Source organism: Hemibagrus wyckioides, linkage group LG04, assembly GCF_019097595.1.
Source record: "Hemibagrus wyckioides isolate EC202008001 linkage group LG04, SWU_Hwy_1.0, whole genome shotgun sequence".
NCBI lineage: Eukaryota > Metazoa > Chordata > Actinopteri > Siluriformes > Bagridae > Hemibagrus > Hemibagrus wyckioides.
This window is the reverse complement of record NC_080713.1, coordinates 13,412,012-13,435,127: the sequence shown is the minus strand read 5'-3', so window position 1 is coordinate 13,435,127 and position 23,116 is coordinate 13,412,012. Positions and strand designations below refer to the sequence as shown.

Genomic DNA, 23,116 nt, shown 5'->3' with positions numbered 1-23,116 from the left:
CAAAGTTATTGCAAAGAAGATGAAACTGTCCCTGAATCCTTGACCCACCTCAGTGCATGCATGGACTTGCCCATTGGAAATAAAAATGAGCAAGCACAAGTGTTATAACAACATTTTGTGAATGGCTGGAATCCCAAAGTCAAGTGGAACATCATTCTACATTGTCAAAGATTGGAAGGCAAACCATTGGAGGTAGTTACATGTAAGTCACACGCCATCCATTACAAGAGAATTCCTGCACAAAACAGGAAAAGAATGATAACTTGCTTAAATAAAGTTTGTTTTAGTTACAAATAATTTACAGGAAACAACAAGAACAACCATGCAGGTCTTTATTTAAGCAGATCCTAATCATAGAGCCAGAGACTGTATTCATTGTAGAGATATGCACCATTATTCAAGGAACTATCCACACCCACTCCAAGGGCATAGAGGCGGAACAATCACAAATCTGATGGGAGAGTGAAGAATTTTGAGGGATTGCAGGATAAACTGACTTAATTAAGTATAAGTAGTACAGAATATGATAATAAAGTAATTCAGGAGGTTGTTGGTTAGTCCATCTCACGTTCACTTGAAACAAGAGCAACAATGATATACAGTGATATCAGCAACAAAGAAAAAATAGATCCCCAAATCCCCATCTTCTCTGAAGCAATTACAACTGTGTATTGTTGTACTGATTATTACTATGTAGTACTATAAGTAGAAAGTGATAGCTCAGTGGCTAAGGTTTTGGCATACTGATTGGAATGTGAGTTTGAATTTCAGGTCTGCCAAGCTGCCACTGAGTAAAGCCCTTAACCCTCAATTGCACAGCTGTGTTAAAAAAGAGATGTATGTAGATGTAAAATAGAAGTAGAGATGGGTTCAATATTATAAATCCAGTGATCAGGCTATGGTCTGACAATTGTCAGACCATAAAAAAACTGGTTTCTTGGGCCTGACACAGAGGATTTGTTTTTTCATAGTTTTCAAGTTTTTTTTTTACTGCTCCCCCATCTTGTTGGGTAAAGGATGAGTTTACAAAGTCTTCCAAAATGGCGGCATGGCTGTAGCACTCAGTGGCCACTCCAGATCCAAAATGTGTCTAAAATTCATGTGTTTAGCTTGACTTTTCAAAGTACATGGACAGCAGAGACAATGGTGTTCATGTATATGACTTCCAGACACTGTTACACTACAGTGATCATGCAACAACCAACCTGTATGACGATGTGCTTGAGAAGCTTTGTGACCTCGGCTTGCTGCAAAGACCAGGCCTGGAGAAGGGCTGTCAGAAGTGGTGCTCAAGGAAGCGGAAGCGCAGCAAATGGGGGGGCATCGACGCTAAGCTAAAAACAAATCCTAGCCAGCCAGCTTTCCTGTCCATTCTACTATCAAATGTTTCCACCCCGGACAATAAACTGGACTACATCTGACAACTCAGTGAGTTTAGAGACTGCTGTCTCCATGTTTTCATGGAGATGTGGCTAAGCGACAGAGTTAGGGATGCTGTCATTCAGCTAGACAGACTCCTATTGTGCCGAGAGGTCATTGTGTGGTAAGGCTTGCAGTGGTGGTGTTTGTGTTTACACCAACACAGGATGGTGCAAGAACTCTGTGCTTGTTTCAAATTACTTCTCATCACTAGCGGAAGATGTGACTGTTAGATGCAGGTCATTTTATTTACCATGGAAATTCACCATTGTCGGAGTGCACATTCCCCCAGCACTAATTCTAAGGATGGGGAATAACAGACAGTCCATCGGGGTGACCATACTGCAGATTGCTAATAGAATCTGCAGCATGGTCACCCCGATTGACTGTCTGTTATTGCCAGAGATTTCAACCATCTAAATATCAAATCAGCACTCCCTCAATTCCATCAGCATGTTGATCTTGCAACGAGAGAGGCAAACACGAGGGGTGAACATGCACGCGCACCTCAGCTACTCAGACCACATCTCACTAATTCCAGCATACAACCACTTGTCAGGTGCTCTAAACTGGTTCTGAAGTAGATGAAAACCTGGCCAGCAAGAGCCACCTAAGCTCTTGCTGGCACTTGTTCAGGGAGGCTGCAGCCAATGGTGATTCCATCAATGTGGAGTATTACATCAGTGACCAGCTACATTGGCAAGTGTATTGAAGATGTAACAGTCTCCAAGACCATCACCACACACTCCAACCAGGAGCCATGGATGACTGCATGCACTGCTGAAGTATGGAGACTCCAGCTTCAAAGCAGGGGATGAGACAGCCTTAAGTACAGGAAGGGCCAAACTGTCCAGAGCCATCAGAAAGGCAAATCGTGCCCAGATAATTCACAACCATTTCCAGGACAGTGGAGAGTGGCAGAGCATTCAGGCAATTGCACCTGCCTGTGACAGTGCCTGTGATGCCTCCCTCCAAGATGCACTAAATGACTTATATGCTCAGTTTGAGGTGCAGAACAGCAGCAAGGAAGACCATCTCTCAATGACCAGGTGCTCTGTCTAACCATGACTGATCCAGAGTTAACCCACAGAAGTCTGCTGGACCAGACAACATTCCTGGCAGAGTTGTTCCTACGAACCTCAAGACAACCATTATCATCCCCATGCTGAAGGAGTCTACAGTATCCTGCTTTAATCTACAATACCCTGCATATTGTCCCATCGCACTAACACTTATGATAATGAAGTGCTTTGAGAGGCTTGTCATGAGGCACATTAAGACTTACCTACCCTCACTGGACTCCCTACAGTTTGTGTATTGTCCAAACCACTCCACGGACAATGCCATTGCCACAACCCTCCATCTGGCCCTCACCTATCTGGACAGAAAGGACAATTATGTACAAATGTTGTTCATATACTTTAGTTCAGCATTTAACACAATCATCCCTCAGCACCTGACTAAGAAGCTGAGCCTGGCAGGCCAGAATACCTCCCTTTGCAACTAGATCCTGGACTTCCTGACTGAGAGACCTCAGTCAGTCCAGCTCGGGAACAGCATCTCCAGCACCAGCACACTGAGCCCTGGGGCCCCTCAGGGCACTGTGCTCACCCCACTGCTGTTCACTCTGCTGACAATGCACAGCTTGAACCACATCATCAAGTTCACCGATGACATGGGTCTCATCAACAAGAATAATGACAGCATTCAGAGAAGAGGTTCAAGAGCTAACAGCCTGGTGTAGAGCCATCAACCTGTCTTTGAATGTTGACAAAACTAAAGAGATGGTTGTTGACTTTAGGAGAGCACAGAGTGACCATTCTCCACTGAACACTGGAGTGAACAATGCTTTTTATGCACACATTTTAAACTGCCACCAACTGCTGCTATACAGAAGTGTATATGTTTATAAGAACCCTCTTGTTTACAGTTCTCCTATTTTGCACATTACACTGTATAACATATTATACAGAATGTTTATTGGTCTTTGCTATTTTGTCTATATTGTGTATTTTGTGTACCTGCCCTGTACTGTACTGTTTTGTATTGTCTTTTTTGTCTTGCACTTTATGTGGCTAGGACAACTTACTTTAGTCCAACTGAGAAGATCATTGAAGATCCTGTCTTTTTCCCCTCTTTCACAGGTATTTACACCACACACTGCGTCTGCAAAGCAGCATTGAATGACCCAACTCACCCCTCACACACACTCTTCACCTTTCTGCCATCTGGAAAGAGGTACTGTAGCATTTGGGCCCTCACAACCAGACTGTGTAACAGTTTCTTCCCACAAGCCATCAGCCAAACTGAACTATACCAAACTCACACACACACCCACACGCACACACACACATACACACATACACACACACACAGACTCAACTGTGTAAACTGTTCCGAAATCAAACACACACTCAAACTCTCATTCTATATACATCCATGTCTACAGCACCACCATAAAATGTTTACATGCTGTTTTTGCACATGCTGTCTTGCACACAGAGGTGGACGAAGTACACAACTTCCTTACTTGAGTGAAAGTACAAATACTACTGGTCAAACATTACTCCATTACAAGTAAAAGTTGTAAAGACAGATTTTTACTTAAGTAAAAGTACAGAAGTACTTGTTTTTAAAAGTACTTAAGTATCAAAAGTAAATATCAACGCATTGTTTTATTATTGTTGCATTGTTGTATGCAATACTTACAGTACCTTTTGTAGCAACCTAGCAACCTTACTTCTTGAAATTGTGATTATGACTTACAGATAAGGAAAACTCAAAATTCTGTGTCTCAGAAAATTAGAATATTACATAAGATCAATAAAAAAGGATATTTCAAAGAGAAATGTCAGACTTCTGAAAAGTATGTTCATTTCTATGCACTCAATACTTGGTTGGACCTCCTTTTGCATCAATGCGGCGTGGCATGGAGGCAATCAGCCTGTGGCACTGCTCAGGTGTAATGGAAGCTCAGGTTGCTTTGATAGCGGCCTTCAGGTCATCTGCATTGTTGGGTCTGGTGTCTCTCGTCTTCCTCTTGACAATACCGCATAGACTCTCTATGGGGTTCAGGTCAGGCGAGTTTGCTGGCCAATCAAGCACAGTAACACCATGGTCATTGAACCTGCTTATGGTACCTTTAGCAGTGTGGGCAGGTGCCAAGTCCTGCTGGAAAATGAAATCAGCATTTCCATAAAGCTTGTCAACAGAAGGAAGCATGAAGTGCTCTAAGATTTCCTGGTAGATGGCTGCGTTGACTGTGGTCTTCAGAAAACACAGTGGACCAACACCAGCAGATGACATGGCAGCCCAAATCATCACTGACTGTGGAAACTTCACACTGGACTTCAAGCAACATGGATTCTGTGCCTCTCCACTCTTACTCCAGACTCTGGGACCTTGATTTCCAAATGAAATGCAAAACTTACTTTCATCTGAAACGAGGACTTTGAACCACTGAGCAACAGTCCAGTTCTTTTTCTCCACAGACCAGATAAGATGCTTCTGACGTTGTCTCTGGTTCAGGAGTGGCTTGACACGAGGAATTGTCTCTGGTTCAGGAGTGGCTTGACACTTTAAATTTCTACTGGAAGTAGTAGACCAGCCAGGAATTTTTGGAATACTCTTTTCAGTATACTACGATTTGGGGCATACTAATTCTATTTTTGAATACTATTAGGACACATAGTATGAGAATTTGGACACATATTCAGCATACATTTTTGTGTGTTAACTAACATCATTACCAATGCGTTGGTGGTGTATAATATACAAAGCATATCTTCGTCCATCTTGTCAGAAATTGATCAATTGAGCAACTGAGTTAAAAAAAATTATGGAAAACCACTGAACTTTACAACACGTGACGCTACAAGAGTGAAAAAAATCATCCTATGATTAATGTAACTACTTTCTATTCAATGACCTTGACAGAAATGTAGTGGAGTAAAAAGTAGAGTATTTGTCTTTCAAATGTAGTGAAGTTAAAGTAAAAAGTATCCAGAAAAAATAATACTCAATTAAAGTACAGATACTCAAAAAGTGTACTTAAGTACAGTACTCAAGTAAATGTACTTCTTTACTGTCCACCTCTGCTTGCACATTCAATCAACTGCTGTTTTTGCACACAACATTTCAAAAACTGTCACCAACTGCTCCTATCACATAATTGTATATGTTTACTAGAACCCTTTTTGTTTACATTCCTCTTATTTTTGCACAATGTTCTGTATAATATACAGAATGTATACTGATATACTGTTATTATCCTGAATGCCCTTAATGCCCCCTGAGCTGGGAGTCTTCAGGGGTGTGATCTACATATATGTAATTAACTTTGCACCATAGTTTTTATAAAATAATAAAATCCATAAGAAAAACACCAATGAACTTATAATGAAAATGCAAATAATGAGTATCACATATAATTCACACAGGTAATTGATATAAATGTATTTTGAAAATCTCATAGATACATTACAGTTTAGTCGTTTTGGGTGTGTAAGGAATCATACACCAATCAGCCATAATGATAACCTGCCTAATATTGTGTTGGTCACCCTTTCACTGCAAAAAAAGCCCTAACTTTTCAAGACATGGACTCCACTAGATCCATAAAGGTGTGCTGTGGTATCTGGCACCAAGATGTTAGCAGCAGATCCTTAAAGTCCTGTAAGTTTCAAGGTGGGGCCTCTATGGATCAGACTTGTTTGTTCAGCACATCCCACAGATGCTGGATTAGAATGAGATCTGGGGAATTTGAAAGCCAAATCAACACCACAAACTCTTTGTTGTGCTCATCAAACCATTCCTGAACCAGTTTTGCTTTGTGGCATGGCGCGTTATTCTGCTGAAAGAGGCCATAGCCATCAGGGAATACAGTTTCCATGAAAGGGTGTACATGATCTGCAACAATGCTTAGGTAGGTGACACATGTCAAAGTAACATCCACATAGATGGCAGGACCCAAGGTTTCCCAGCAGAATATTGCCCAAAGCATGACACGCCTCTGTCGGCTTGCCTTCTTCCTATAGTGCATCTTAGTGCCATGTATTCCCCATGTGAGTAACGCACCCACACCCGTCCATCCAGGTGATTTAAAAGAAAATGTGATTCATCAGACCATTGCTCCATGGTCCAGTTCTGTTGCTCATTGTTGGTGCACAGGGGTCAGCATGGGCACCCTGACTGGTCTGTGGCTATGCAGCCCCATATGCAACAAACTGTGATGCACTGTGTATTCTGACACCTTTCTATCAAAACCAGCATAAACGTCTTTAGCAATTTGAGCAACAGTAGCTCGTTTGTTGGATCGAACCACACATGCTAGCCTATTCTCCCCTCCTGCATCAGTGAGCCTTGGCTGCCCATGACCCTGTCGCTGGTTCACCAGTGTTCCTTCCTTGGACCACTATTGATAGATACTGACCACTGCAGACCTGGAGCACCCCACAGTTTTAGAGATGCTCTGATCCAGTCATCTAGCGATCACAATTTGGCACTTGTCAAACTCTCTCAAATCCTTACGCTTGCCCATCAGCCTTGAGGAGGAAATGTTCTCTTACTGCCTAATATATCCTACCAACTAACAGGTTGTCATGTCCCATTTGAAATCTGAACACCAGAGGGAGCCCTCACCTGAGTTTTGAACTATCACTTGGTTTATTTCCTGGTTCCCACACAGACATTTAAGCGGCATGCACACACCTCCCTTTGCAAAGTATTGTTCCTAGCTGACATACAGAGCATTCCATTGCTATTGTTTGGTTTTCTGTGTATGACCTGTTCTTCAATCACTGTTTTGAGCCTTCTACTATTGAATTTATGTGTATGACCTTGCCTGTTTCTCGACCACGGTTTGAACTGTTTTCTCGATTCGGATTTGTTTGCCTGATCATTGTTTTCCAGTTTTCTGACTTCCTGCCTTGTTTTGTTAACCACGTTTTTGCCTGTCGATTTTGCTGTTCAATAAATTTGCTCATGGATTATGCAAACAATGCCTCCGGTGCTTCTTTACACAGGTGCTATGATGAGGATATAATCAGTATAATTCACTTCACCTGTCAGTAGTCATAATGTTATGGCTGATCAGTGTATGTTTTGCTATGTTTCAATAAATATTTTGTGTATAATCTGTAGGTGTTTTTTTTTTTGTTTCTTTTAGAGAGATTCCTGTCGCAACTTTAGGAAGCCATTAGGAAACCAAATTTATAGCATCGCTCTGCAATGTTTATATTTAATATTTAAAATACATTTGCAGCTTTTATGGTGCTGTGCAACCCTGTAACGATAATGATCTATCTTTAGCAGATATTATTTAAGTGTTAAGCTGACAGTTTTTTATTTGTTTCTTTGACTCAGAGAAGAAGCCATTATTATAATATCAATGAATACCTCTTGCTGGCCTTACTATAAATCAGCAACAGCCACTGCTTTCTTTTTTTTTTTTTATCTCGATTATGTGTAGCTGGGTGGACCCATCCATCTTCTCAATTACTCTGATTAAAAAACCCGGCCCCTGTCAGCTGTCCAACTACAGGGCAATATCAAATCTCCCCTTTATTTCCAAGATCCTAAAAAGGTTGTAGCACAGCTTTTATGTTCATACCTATATAGGAATAATGTTCATGAATCAGTCAGGTTTTAGGCCTCATCATTGTTTAAGTCCAGGCTGAAAAATCATTTGTTCAGTCAAGGTTTCAATGTATAGTTTTTCTTAGGTAAAGGAGCAGATCTGAAAGGTTCATGTGCATAGACTGTTTGGTTTAATGGGATGTTTGGATGCTATCGCTGTACCACCCTCGCAAGTCACTCACATTTGCTGAATGTGAAATGGCTGGACACTTTATGTCCCGGGAAGCCTTCATGTCTGTCACCTTCTGGCTCTCCCTTTTAGTTATGCTGTCATAGCTAGTCTTGCCAGAGTGCATGTCAATTTGCACATAATCTATATTTAAACATCATATTATCACTAGCATACCTAATATTTTTCTCTGTTTTCTCTCTCTGTCTTTCTCTGTTGAGGTATACGTCCCAGTCCCAAGCTTCCAATGTGACCACTTCTTCTTTCCAGACCTGCATGATCCATCCTGATGCTCTACTCATGGTAGTCCATTGTTAAAAGCACTATACAAATAAATTGAATTAAAAATCCTCATTATTATTATTATTATTATTATTATTATTATTATTATTATTATTATTATTATTATTATTATATTGTAATTTAACTTAATTTGTATGATGTTTGTGAGCTTGTTTGTACATATGGCTGATATTTGTTAAACCTGCAAAAACTGTGCTGATACCTTTCTTCCTTGACTTTTTTTTATCTCAATCTGTTTTTCCTGGTAAAAATAAAAGCAAAATGAACATTATTTTAGTACTTATATGCTATAATTTCAAATTTCTTTGACCTATAGTGGATAAAACCTTTAGCCAATCAAACTGGCTTGTCATGTATTTTGTCTGTAAAATCTCTATTTGCTGGATTTCATTTTTATGCCAATGAGATGAACAGCCTACAATGAAAAAAATAATCCTTTGAATTTACTTGATTTTAATGTGTACATCGGTCCCACATTATCAAAATTTGGCCAGATTACACAATTTTTGCTTGTTAAACCAAAATATTTAATTCATGTTAGACTAGTGTAAAAGAATCATGTTGACTTAAGATAATTTTTATAATTTACTGTAATAGCAATTAACTGTGTAATTCTAATATATTTTAATCATATCCATGATACTCTATTATCACTAACAAGTCTAACATAATTTCTTAGTGGCAACATTATTCAAATGTATAATGTAAATTAACAGTAATTTCATTATGTCTCTGACACATAGTAAACAATGTATAGGTTTCAGGTTTTAGTGTGTGCAAATAGAAAACAATCAATGGAAAATACTAAGGAGCTCTGACAAAAAAGGGCTTTATACAAACAAGCTATATTGAGCATTAACTTTGCAAATCATACATTTCCGTCAGGCCAAGTATAACGTACTGTCACAGCCAAATGCAAGTGTGAAGTGTTACAAAGTGAATTCTGAAGAAAAATTATTTCACTGAAATAAACCAAACATGGCATCACAAGTGAATATGGCAAAAAGGGGCACTGTTATAAAGGTTACATTAGAACTCAATGACTTCAAAAAAGAAAACATTGTAAACTTATAGGGAATTCACAAAAAAGTGCAAATCATATAGCAATGCCTTTAAGAACAGTTTAAGGGTTTATGAAATGTTTACCTCCATCAAGTTGTGTTAAAGTTCAGACTCTGTAACTCTTTTATTGAACTAGTCTGTTTTTCAGAGTTTGTGCTTTGTTAGAAAGTTTACCTCCATCCAGTTCCATAAAAATCTTTTGGACAACCTCAAAGGTGTAGCAAAGTTTGGCAGGGTAGCTGAGATTTAGAGCATACATCAGTCCGAACAGAATAGCCACAGCTAATGCTGCATTATCGAGACACTGCAACACCTTGATGCCTTCAAGTACAATTCCAATGTCATTTGGTTCATCATTTGAAGCATATTCTTTGAGAACATAAATTCCAACAATGGTGTCTTCAATGGCCTCCTTGATGGCATCTTCATCCATGCCCTGTACAAAACAGACAAGATTTCATGTAAAACTCAATGGAGTCCAAAAACCTGTCTCAGATTAAGCAGCACCAAATCAAAGTGACCTATTGTGAAATTTTATATCATACATGGCAGACTTACTTTTTATGCAGCAATCTGTTGTGAGAGCAGTGTGGGGAAAAAAAAGAGATGTCTCAAGTAAATAGTTCCACTGAAAATTTAAAAGGGCCTACTGGACAATTGGAAGAAGACTGGAGACTGTGTGATGTGATGGTGCAACAAGTGCATTAGACTGCTTTGTTCTTTGTGAGGACATTTAAGGTCCATATGTAAAACAAAGTGTGACAGGAGCACCTTCTTTATTGAAAGTAATTATAAATAAAGTACTTGTCCTTCTCAACCAGCCAATTGAAAGTAATGTTTCAAATTTATTAAGCCATTTTAACCGGCAACCAATAAACAATACTGATTTTGCAAGGTATAAAATGTAAGAAAAAAGATCAGTTAATAGTTTATCAAAAGAAAAAAAAATCATTACAATTGATGAAGTGGGAGAACAAAAGGGGAGTGAGAGATAAAGGGTGAAGTAAGCACTGATTCCTGTACATACCACATATTCCTGTATCAGGTTTTCTGGATCTTCACCCATGTAGATACAGAGTCCTTTAATGATACATGTTTGTCCAGCATCTACATCATTACACTAAAAAAAAAAACTTCTTTGTGTCTTAATACAGCACATATGGTCACTTTTACACTTTTACTAGCATTGCTTTCAGCTAATTCCTATGTTCACGTAGGAAGTAGACTGACATAAAAGACACACCATGAAAGAAAGATGTCAATGCAATAAAAGCAAACTAAAATATCCTCTGTATAATTCTACAAATATTCATATTTTAAAAAGCTGCTAAATTCTAATGTGTGTGTGAATCACTTACATCAGCCAATTGAGCATTGATTCTTTTGAGTCTTTCCCCTAGCTGTCCTCCTCTCTTTTTGAACAATCTCATTAGTTTGTCAGAGTAAAGGTCTAGCTGAGACAGGAACTTGGATTGAAGTGGGACAGTGGTGATTCTCTTGAATTGTGCGTTGATCTAAAAATGTAATAATGGACAAAGAAATCAGACACAAATGGTAATCATTTTGGAGTCAGACACAGTCACACAACTGAGATAGTGTAGGAGGGAAATAAAGTACAGGTGAATATACAATCAAGTATATTATCAGTTAGGCAGTATACTCAACAGCAAAACAAAGATGTAAAACCTAATATAATTGACATACCTATCTAAATCTAAGTAAAATGGTTTATTACACTATCAAAACATTTGATGGAAACCTATCATCACTTCCAAATGATTTTTGTTAATGATGGTGTCCTTAAATACTGGGAATAGCAATAAAACAAAATGTGTGTGCAACTGTTACTCATGCTGTTAAAACATTTTGCAAAGCAAGGTCAATTATGTGGATATTTCCATATACACAACTCAAACTCAAGTATTTAAATGTCCAAAAGTCACAAAGTGCAGATGCATAAGAAATGCAACAGTACCTACCACTATGCCTTTGAATGTGTTTACTGTGCAAATAGCAAGATGGACCTGTGAAAGAAAAAATATTATCAGTGAGGTGAGCTCAGTGAACTCAATAAACTGAAGACCACTCTCAAATATAACAACAAAGTTTCCCTTGAACTTACACATTAAGGAGGCCGAGTGATGGCTGCTCTGCTTAGGCTGCGAGTATATTTAAGCACCCTTAACATTAGCAGCCTGTTTGTTAACCTAAGTCTAAACTTGCTAGCTAGCTAATTGTTAGCATCAGCTACATGTTAGTTAACTAGCATATCACACACACATCGGCAGATGTTGCAAATGTTAATTACAGAAAACAGAAAACAAGCATGCATCTCATTTAGCAATGATGTTAATTTGCGCCAAAATGACTGTACATACTGAGTAAATCGTTTCATCCCTAGCACAATCCAGACCTACATAAAACATAAAACTGCCGGAGAAATATGCCGCCTATAAATTGATATTATTAAGGCACAGTACTTTAATTTGCATTTTGATTAATTTCACAATTAGGTGATAAAGGATTTGCTCTTACCTTTCCATGTGCACGGTCATCAAAGGCTTCCCTCAGGTGTCTTCTTTACGTTATTTCAAATCCTCATCTCGGGACATGTTATAGCGATAAAGTTAATCATTTTCCAGGAAGCGCGTGGGTACTTGATTGTTTCTTGTTATTTTGACAAATTCGAATCAAGTGAAAGCTAAGCAGTTGAATTTCAAGCAAATCTTACGTGATTTTTTCATGTTAACTTTGTAAACATTAAATTATATAGTACAAAACATACGTTGCACTTAAGTAAATGCAACAGCCAGCAAAATTCCTTTTTTTCAGTGTAGTATTGATATAGTTTTATACATAATATAAAGTTATATATAAATGAAAGATGGCAGAAAGTATATCAGCCAAAATTAAAGCATTCCCCAAAATGATGGACACAGGAATCCTATAGGTATAACACACCTTTCTCTATTTCAAATGCTGTAAAGATATAAGCTAAAGGTTACATTCATTTATTATACCACCCCCTTCATTCGGGACAAGTACCAAATTTAGTGACAGATTTAATGACATTTCGATGATGGGACTCTCTTATAGTTTAAATAAATTAGACTGTATCTTGTTAGAACTTATTGGCATGTGTCAATCAAAGATTTTTTTTAATCATTACCAAGTTTAAGAAGTTTGATATCAAACATGTGAAAATAGAAGAAAAATGCTAGGACTCAAAATTTACCAAAATCAAAAATTTCACTGGGCAGAGCTAAATGGTCAAATCGAGGTAGGGAGACAAAACATGAGAAAAACAAGTTTCATTGTACCTCTTATTTATTTGTATTGTGCAAATAAAAAATTATGCCTCAAGCCAGACTGTATCTATTAACAAGGGATCCTTAGAGGTTCTATTTGCCAGCCATATTTGATCAGTTTTTACCACAAACATTAATAAAGAAAACACAGATGTACATACTTATTAAGTTTTTTTTAATGATAGCTAAATGCTACTTGTGTGACATGCAAGCTTAAATCCAGTGGTGGGCAAAGTACACATCTCCTGTACTTAAGTGAAAGTACAGATACACTAGTTAAAATGTTACTCCATTAAAAGTCCTCAATTTGAATTTCTACTTCAGTTAAAGTACTAAAGTCCTTGTACCCAAATGTACTTAAGTAAAAAAATACTACATTTATCCTAGCTCTAATGTTTTTTTAGTAATTTTGTAATCAACTATTCATTTTATTTGAGAAGAATGTGTCATTCTACTCACACAAGCCTGTTAAGAGCTGAGAGTCTGAGAATTGATCAAGATACAGATGTCAGTTAACATTATTCTAAATCAAGGAGTGCAAGGGGAATAAGATTGCTGTAAAATAGCAGGACTTGAGATCAATTCGTTTTTCCTGCTTTTCTGCTAAGATTTAAATTATGCTTTAGATTGTGTGTGTTTGCATATTATATATTATATATCTATATCTACACTACTCACAAAAAGTTAAAGATATTTGGCTTTCCGGTGAAATTTCAGGATGCACCTAAAATGCACTATAACCTTTACAGGTGAACTTAATTTGACCTTCTCTACACTTTTGAATGCACATGTCCCACTGTTCAGTGTTTCAGTACTTTTTGCATAACTTGCTGTTCTCTAACAAGGTGCTTAACGGCAAAATTCACAACTGGTGTTTGATCCATGAATCGACTAATTTTCTGGTTCAATTAGAATTGGTATTTAAACAGTCCTCTTCATCATGCTGTTCACATTTTGACATCATGAGACCAAGATGACACCTAACAATTGATAAACAGTATCTCGCCATTGCGAGGCTTCAAACAGGATGTTCTCAGAGGGAAGTGGCCACTGAGCTTAGAGTGTCACAGAGTGTCATGAGCAGGTTGTGACAGAGATACAGAGAGAGTGAAAGAGTCACAGAAAAGTATAGAAGTGGACGTCCTTTGGCCACATCCCACTTTGATGACCGCTTCATTGTGAACAGTGCCCTGCGGAACTGGATGATGAATCCCACTTAACTCCAGGCACATTTAAGAGAGGCGAGAGGCACCCAAGTGTCATGTCAGACCATTCGAAACCATTTACATCAGCGTGGTCTGCATGCTAGACAACCTGCAAGGGTACCTGACCATACAACCAGGCACAGGCGTCATCATCTTGCATGGGCCAGGGAGCATTTACGCTGGATGAGGGACCAGTGGGCCTCAGTGCTGTTCTCTGATGAAAGTTGATTCACACTGAAGAGAAATGATGGCTGCCAACGATGTTGGAGACGTCAAGGAGAGCGCTATGTATCAGCCACTGTTGTGGTGGTGTTACAGTCTGGGCAGGTGTGTCTACTCAGTACAGAACTGCCCTACATCTTGTGAATGGTACAGTGACAAGCCAATACTGCATATGTAACCCGGTTCCCTGAGAAGGGAACAAGACACTAGCCACAGCCTAGACATCCTCTTGCAAAAAATTAACTGACTGCCGTTAGTTATTCTCCACATACAGCGTGATCTGAACCCTAAACACATATTGTCAAAAAAGCCGGTATTGTCCACTTTCAAAGCATCACGAGTTCATGTTTTACTGCAAAAGCTGACAAGCGCCCGTGTTGTTTGTGAGCAAAAACCATTAAGTTTTTTACTTAAGGCTGCTAGTCACTTCGAAAAGACACGCTTGCTGAGAGGAGTTTCATCGAATCAGACTAAGTGATTGAGTATGGATAAAATTGACAGACTTGATAAACCTATGATATTTTCTTCATGGTGTTAAAGGAAAATAAAAACTGAAACTTTTTCATGGAACATTGCTGAAGCAGCACATTACAGTGGTGAGGAAAAAGCTCCCTGTATTGTGTATAATCACAACATCAAAGTTTGTCAGGTGTCTACATGGTCTGCTGAGGAGATTAGAAATATGAACTGATTGTTTATTCAAGCATAGATAAAACTAAAGATGCCATACACGGACAGCATGCCAATTTTGTACATTGTGATGTTATAAACTCTGGATTGCTGATTGCTAGAATGTTTAATATTACTTGTTAATGGTCTTTTTACTGCTCTTTTACTTGTTTTAGGTTAAACAAATGTTAAATATTGCACTTAAATGCAATTACAAAGCAATTACTTGGTTTTGATTAACTCTGAAAGGTGAAATGTGGAGTTAACTGCTTTTGCCAAAAAACAACTGTTGGAGTTATCCATTTTTGCTCAAAATGTCTTATCTATCTATCTACAAAAATAACTGTTTAATTTTTTTGATTGGGTATTTCAGGATCCCAGTCACAAGGTACTCTAAACCAATTTTGCAACAGAAAAAAAAATCAAAAGTTAGGAAAACTTAGTAAGGAAAACATTTTGTTTGAAAAAATGTTATCTTTAAATCCTTAAATGCTTATTGCATTTTATTCATTTAATGTATTTCACATATTTAATTACCAGTCCATAATTGTTAATGAATTATAACAATTAAAAACTGCATCAAATGTAAAACATCTATATATTAATTAAAGTAACATTTCATAAAGCAGATTTTATTTTATGTAATATCAATGCAGCTATAACAATTCTACAACAGTTCCTCTTGACCTCAGCCTAATTCCTCTAGACCTCATTCACCTCAGACCTTTATGGAATTTATGATTCTCTGAGTACTTATATAAAATATATACATATAAATATGAATGCATTCTCACCTTCCAGCTCACACAGCTGCTTGGCCAGAGTGTCCTTAAAAAGTATCTGTCCACGATGCATAGCTGTCGCCCTGAGAGAGAGATAGATAGAGAGAGAGAGAGAGAGAGAGAGAGAGAGAGAGAGAGAGATCAGATAAATGCAAATCTGAAAATGTTAGGTAGGTACTATCACTGATAGTATTACATCAGTGATTTAATTAATTTTACCATATTGAAATTCTGCTTCTTGTATTTGTTTTAACTTTGCTTTGTTTTAACAAAAATTGCAAGTGTGCACTGTTCACACATTTTACACTCATTGAATATAAGGACATTTTCCATTGGCTTATAACCCCATAAGCTGGTTAGTGTTTGTAGTGATTTATAGCAATTTAATATACAATATGTAACAAGGAAAAAAGTGAAATTAGTGAAATAAGAATAACAGCACAAATAAGTTTCAGAATTGTCACATTATTATCTCATCCCTATACATTACCCTCCTGCTTCAGATTCCTGCTAAACGATGGGTGACATACCACTGACACAAGCAATAAATTAATCAAGCTTGTAAGCCTTCTTCCCTCAGATGGTACTGATCTGCCTCTACCATCTGTTTCACAGCTACCATCTGCTTCCAAACTGTGGCTATAGTGCATTTCCCTGCAGCATATTGAGATCAACAACTACATCCCTGATTCTCCGATAAATTGTCCTTCAAAACTCTGCAATAGGGAAAAATCAGCTTTACCCCAACCTGCACATTTCAACCAGCAATCACCATAAACAGATAAAGTGTCTGAAGGGCTGTCACTTTCAAACGCACGTGAATGTGGCCTCAGCCAGCTGGGGTGACTTCTGCAAGTGATTTGAGTAGGTGATAATGGACCCATACAAACAATCTGAACAGAGGTTAGACTCTGGGCAAATGTAAATAGAAGGCCATCTTCAGAAATAAAAAAACAATGGAATCTTGGATGCTTTTCCCTTGGCATAATAATCAGGTCATTCCCATACACTATTCTCCAGATGCCCCACCAAAACCCAACCCAACCTGCTACTGTAGTAACATTAGATTGTTTTTTATTTTGAAATGTTGCACCATTTTCTAAAACATTATTTATTAAAGTCATTAGGGGTTCAGTTCAATTTAATGGGGCTTCCAAACACCCCATCTACTTAGTGATATAATCCCAGCCTGATTTGTCAACAAAGATGCACATCCCCCAGTTTCTGAAGATAATCAAACAGAAATATTATTAATAATATTATCAAACAGAAATAATCATAGATTCTTCAAAGAAGTTGAGAAACTAACTTTAAAAATGTCTCTTCTACTAGTATTAGCTTCATTCAAAGTAGGGGATCTGCAGGCCCTGTCAATAGATTTCTCTTGCTTAAACTTCTGCTTCACTTCTTCTGGAGTGGTCAAAGCTATTCTGCACCCCAGACTGGACTATATTCGAAAAGTTATCTTATCTTGTAAGTCTTCTTTCCTCTGCCTCATCTGACTGCATCAGCTATATATGGTTGAAAAGAAAATAAAAGCTTCTTGACTTGACTCATGTATCTCTGGAGCAAGAAAGGCTTCATCTTCTCTGTCCAGACTTAGCATCTATGTCTCCCTCTCAGACCAGTGACATAAATCATCCCAACTTTTGGTCTGCTTTGGTACTTGGAACAGAGGTAATTGCAGAACAGAGCTATTGCTCTGTACTGTAAGGCATATGGAATAGCCTTGCCTCTAGGACTCAATATCAGGATCAAAGGTCCTTCAGGTTTGATCTGGTCTTGTCTGCACCCAGCAATTTTCTGCACCAGTGCCTTGTTGGGCAAGCAAGGCAATTTGTCCTCGATGTGGCAGTGTTGACTTCCCTCAAAAGGGAACAGTTTGGGCTACAGATATAACCCAGTTCCCTGAGAAAAGGAACAAGTAGCTACATCACTTTGCCACACTTTGGTGATGCCTGAAATGTCTTTCTTTAGGCAATTTAGGCCCTTTTATGGTCTAGCTGACATGCCTCGCTATGTCCCCATGAACTCACTCTGGCCAGTAGTATTGGTGTGTTTCCAAATGTGCATCAGCCACCGATCGTGGAAGCATGGAAGCATTCATATAATGTCAAGCCATCAGGAAGTGTATAATTCCCTTGAGATGTTTTGCTGTTTAAAGGGGCTCAAGCAGGTAAGCAGGAGCATACTTATTCTATACTTATGTTCATGAGAAGATCCATGCCCCATATTAGCTATTACCCCAGTTTGTAAATATGTATCTTTTTGAATCCCCATGCGGTTGTAGAAATAGAGAAAAGCAGAGTGACATTGATGACCAACAGAGTTGTTGCGAAATTTATTTATGCCACCCAATGCTGACCCTGAATTGCCCTGGTTGACCCTGGTTGTAACACTGTTGTTGCTTGCAGATTTTGAAACCATTGATAGAAAATATTGTTGGAGTTAACAGAACAGTGCTCTCCTATCAGCCAAGGGGCCTAAATTGTAATTCTACCATTGGATACTTATACAACATCCTTGCATAGTGATAGATCCTAATTAGCCTTAAATCAACTGAAATTATAGTGTGAAATCTACTGAAATTATAGAATAGATGGCAACAAGAGGGCAGTTCAATCAGCCAGGAATAACCATAAGACTGGCATTAGAAGTGAAAATAGAAAAGTACTTTTCTGACAATCATAATGTACATTACAGGTTCCATGATAAGCCTTGGGCGGGGTTTATTGGGCTGAACAAAACTGGCAGAAGTTGGCAAATGGCTGTTAAATTGGTGGCTAATCAGTTTGAGGACTACAATGAACTAGACCAGTCAAAACACTTGATATATGACACCACCTTAGCATAAAAGGATTTGTGATATTCATAGAAGAAGCAGCCATCACAGTTTAGAGACAGATCTTAGATAATGGCTACAGTATGTATGTGACAAGCCCAGATCTCCCCTGGGAATACCTTTCAGGTGCTGTCTCTGAATACACTAAAGCCACATTGAATTCATGTGGCTTGGCTGTTTTCAGGTATTTACAGAGCTGTTCTATTGATACAGTTAAGTTGTTTTTATAACAAATGTAGCCACTGCATATTGCAAAAGGTTGAGAAGCACTTAGTGGGTTTCATGGAGCCTGGTGATGGATTTGCCATAATGCAAGGAAAAGAGGCTTCCATGCTAGTGTCCTCCTCTATCCCAGGTTTTGGAACAACTGTAGACCCCAGTTTAGAAAGGTGAATAGGAAAAGACTGTGTATATGAGGCAGATGGAGTGTTAACAGAGATCTGGACTTTATTTTTATTTTTATCATCACTCAACATGGTGTACCACAGACAGATAAGAATATTTCAGCTGCTTGTTACTGGCACCAAAACAGATCACTTATCCACATATTTTGATCTGGCATAGGTTCTCCTGACATAACCCTCTCAATTTTATAGCCTAGGACCAGCACTGATAGTGCAGTGACTTGTGCGATCTCCAGTGGCAGAGTTGGTTCAGTGCTTGTGAATTAATCCCAGACCACAGAAATGACAGCACAGGAACCTAGCTGTAAGACTAACACGTATTTCATTAATTATGGAACAGCATTCCATGTGTTATGGACTCAGACACAGTCTCTGTGTTTAAGACCAAGCTGAAAACACATTTGTTGATCACAAAAATCCCTAATATTTTGTCTCTGTTGAGCCATACATGCTATCGAAGTGAAGTCAAGTCAAGAAACTTTTATCATTCTAACCACATATTGTCAGGTAGGCACGGATTTAGGACCCAAGTGTGAGATGCAACAGGAGCTAGGGAAAGAGTCTTTAATGTAGAGTGAAAGGAGTGCAGCCAAACAAACACCCGACAAACTCCGGCACACAATACAGGGCAAAGGTGAAGCACACAGCAGCAAAATCACCAAATAAAGAAAAGTCAGAATAAATAGTACCGGGGACAATAAACACTGAGAGTATGGCAAAGTTCTTACAGAGAAAAAGTCCAAGGCAACTAATCCGAACACGGTAATCCAAAAATGCTGAAAGCATGGCAAAGTTCTCACAAAGAAAAGTCTAAGGCAACAAATCTGAATGGGATAATCCAAAAACAGAGTGAGCATACGGTCCAAAATCCAGCCGAGAAAAAAACAACAAAAAATCTGATCTGAATATATGATGACTGGAATACAGCTGCTCACATCAGCATGCGCTTTCACTTTTATTTACAGAGTATATATTTGTGATATGTTGTTTTTCTGTGGTACTATTATTGATTTTACATTTCATTTGCTTAGCAAAGGTTGCCACTGTTTATGACTGAAATGAAGCTGTTCACATCGGTGCACACTTTCATCGGACTTTTTATCAAAACACTGTGATTTGCAACGTGAAAGTGCGCACCGATGTGAGCAGCTTTATTTCAGTCATTATATACTCAGATAACAAAGAGTGGCAACTTTTGCAAAGCAGACGAAATGTAACATAATAATAAAATCATGGTACTCTAGAAAAACAACATAGCACAAATATATACTTGCTAAATAAACACTGCCTTTTGCAAAGTGAAAGCACTCGCCGATGTGAGCAGCTTTATTTCAGTCATAAATTCACAACCACATTCCAGACATTCACGGTCAAATAATTATTTGATGCTGGACATAAACAACGGTACAGAAGATTTTTTGTACTTGAACTTCATTCAAGCCCTTTTTTCTGTTAGACACAGGCACACATCAGCATGTCACTCCCCCCAAACAAGCAATTAGCATTTACTTACATCTGAATACGTGTTGTGTTCGGGGGCAGGTCTCCGGCGAGTGTGGAGATGAGAATTTGACATACCTTTGTTTTTTATTTTTAACATTAATTTAATAACAAACATTTATTTGGCAAGAAACTTTTTAGAAAGACAACCATCTCCCATTTGTGTACACATTTTTTTCTGGGTTGCTACAATATAATTTAATTTACAAAAACACTTTCAAAGAGAAAAAAAGTGATTGGCATCATCAACGATGCCGTCGACCCCTAAGGGTTAAACAACTAAGAGTTAAAAAACTAATTTAAGAGCTCCTACAGTCTCATTTATTTTAAGAAATGGTCTGAATTGAAAACTGCATTTGCCAGCAGGGGGCACTATGAGGGTTGTGCCTTATCACCTGCCCAGTGCTCCAGGAGTGTTTCAGTCCTTCATCAACAATATTTTCCAGGACCTGCTCAACCAGAGAGTCATAGCTTACATCAACGATATACTAATTTGCTCCAAGTCCAAGGAGCTGCACAAACACCCTGTGCAGACTGTCCTGTCATGGCTTCTTAGGCATCAGTTAAACGTCAAAGCAGAAAAATGCAAATTCCACAGTGCCATCACCATGTTTCTGGGATACATCAGTCAGCAGGGGGTAAAAATAGACCAGAGCAAAGTGAGGGTAGTCACAGTATGGCCTGTACCAAATACTGTCAAGACACCAGGAGCAGCAAGGTGAAAGCCTTATCCAGGCGACATAACCCTGTCCATAAAATCCCTGACCCTGAGCCCATTCTGACTTACTCTGTAGTCATTGCTCCATTTCACAGGAGCTAATGGAGGAGATTCAATAGGCTCAACAGACTGACCACCACCACCAGAATGTCCACCCAACAAGCAATATGTCCCACAAGTCCTCAGACAATGAACCATGCATTGGGTGCCTAACTAAGTGACATCCAGAGATACAGCCCATGTACAGAATGTGTTCTCATGGTGTTCTCATTGTTGTCAAGTATGTGTGCAATCCAAAACTCCCAGACAACTTCCTGCCAGACTTCTAGTGTCTCCACCTATACCACATTTATAGCCCATAAGACACTTCCACCATTAGAAATTGAAGGCTCGCCTGCATACCTGGTCACAGCAATCCTGCACTCAAGGAGGAGAAGGAGGAGCCAATTGCAATACCTCTTGGAATGGGAGGGTTATGGCCCTGATGGGTAGCCCCCAGATATATCCTAAACCCCTTGTAAACTTTCACAGAGATCACCCAGACCGACCATCCCACAGACCCAGGGAACACCCCAAGAGAACAACAGCTGGAGGAGTTCATAGAGGGGGAGACTCTGTAACAGTTCAACCTGTGCATCACCTTTCCCCGACGGAGCCCTCACCTTAATGTTGATCCACTTCTGGTCTCATCTGTGATTTTTTGTTTATTGGACATTTAAACCATGCTCACGTCCACACCTTTGTGAAATATCATCAGTTCCACTGTGTACTCAGTGACATATGAACAAAATAAATAAATAATGTAACACCCAACAATGTTTTAAAAGAACATGTTTTAATTCCTTAGCATTTTTTACTATGCAGATCACTCAACATGAACTATGAGGTTAAGATAGGATGCAATTACAGTAGAGAAACATTTATTCTTGAGGGTAATCCAAAAGGTTAAATTACCAGCAGTCATGGTCAACACTGGAAAATCAATTGTCATTCAAAAAAAAATTAATTACCTTTGTATCCTCATTCGTGATCACTTTCTTATAATTTTCCTGTGCTGCCTGAAATGTCTGTCCTGGAAATAAATGAACAAGACTTTTTTTTTGTATATTGGTGTTACATCACCCGCAGCTTCTCACCTGAATACTAGAACTTTTGGTTACAGAAATTCACTTCCTGTGTTTCACTTTCTGCATCTACAGACATTTAAACAACACACACACTGATGCCAGTGTTTTGCTATTGTTTGATAGCCATTGTGTGACTGTTTGCTCTGTTCTTTGGATGATCAGTTTTTGTCTTTTGCCTTATTGGATTTGTTTTCCCCCAGGCTGACTGTGTTTTCTGTTTTTTTTTTTGTTTTGTTTTTTTTGTTTAAACTCCGTGCCTGTTCTATCGACTGAATTAAAAGATTTGAGTTACTGGGATATAGTTAAATTACCACTCTAGTGCATGACATTTTGGTACATAAGCAGTGCAGACCGGGGTAGGTGGACAGGCAGTGTGATTTAAATTGTGTAAATGTGTAAAGTTGTAACTGCAATAAACAAAGAAGAAATAAGTGGGCACATGCACAAGTCACATTAGATTAGTAGATGTTTCAGAATTATATATATACACTGTGTATATGCTGTCTTATATTTACAGTATAACACATTTGTAAGAAAGCACACGAGGCTTGCGTAGTAGAATCCATTTGCAGATCTTTATTCACAAAATCGGCAGGCAAAAGTCGGTATCGATATGTGGTAATCTATTCAGCAATTTAGCAAGGCTTGGTACGAGACACAAAGAAACGATACTTTGCGTGGAACAGAGGGAGCACACTGCTTAAAAGGCAGGGCTTGAGAAGCAAAGCATGAAAGGCGGGTGAAATACGA

General features: G+C 38.6%; 1 protein-coding gene across 2 annotated transcripts in view; it reads right to left on the bottom strand.

The window, feature by feature from the left end:
- The window catches only part of reln (reelin), a 400,453-nt gene that overhangs the window by 274,636 nt on the left and 102,701 nt on the right, over nucleotides 1-23,116 (bottom strand). For both annotated transcript variants that reach the window (XM_058387966.1, XM_058387967.1), the window contains exon 4: nucleotides 15,788-15,858. In XM_058387966.1, coding sequence (XP_058243949.1) covers nucleotides 15,788-15,858 — 71 coding nt within the window. The remainder of the gene's footprint in view (nucleotides 1-15,787; nucleotides 15,859-23,116) is intronic.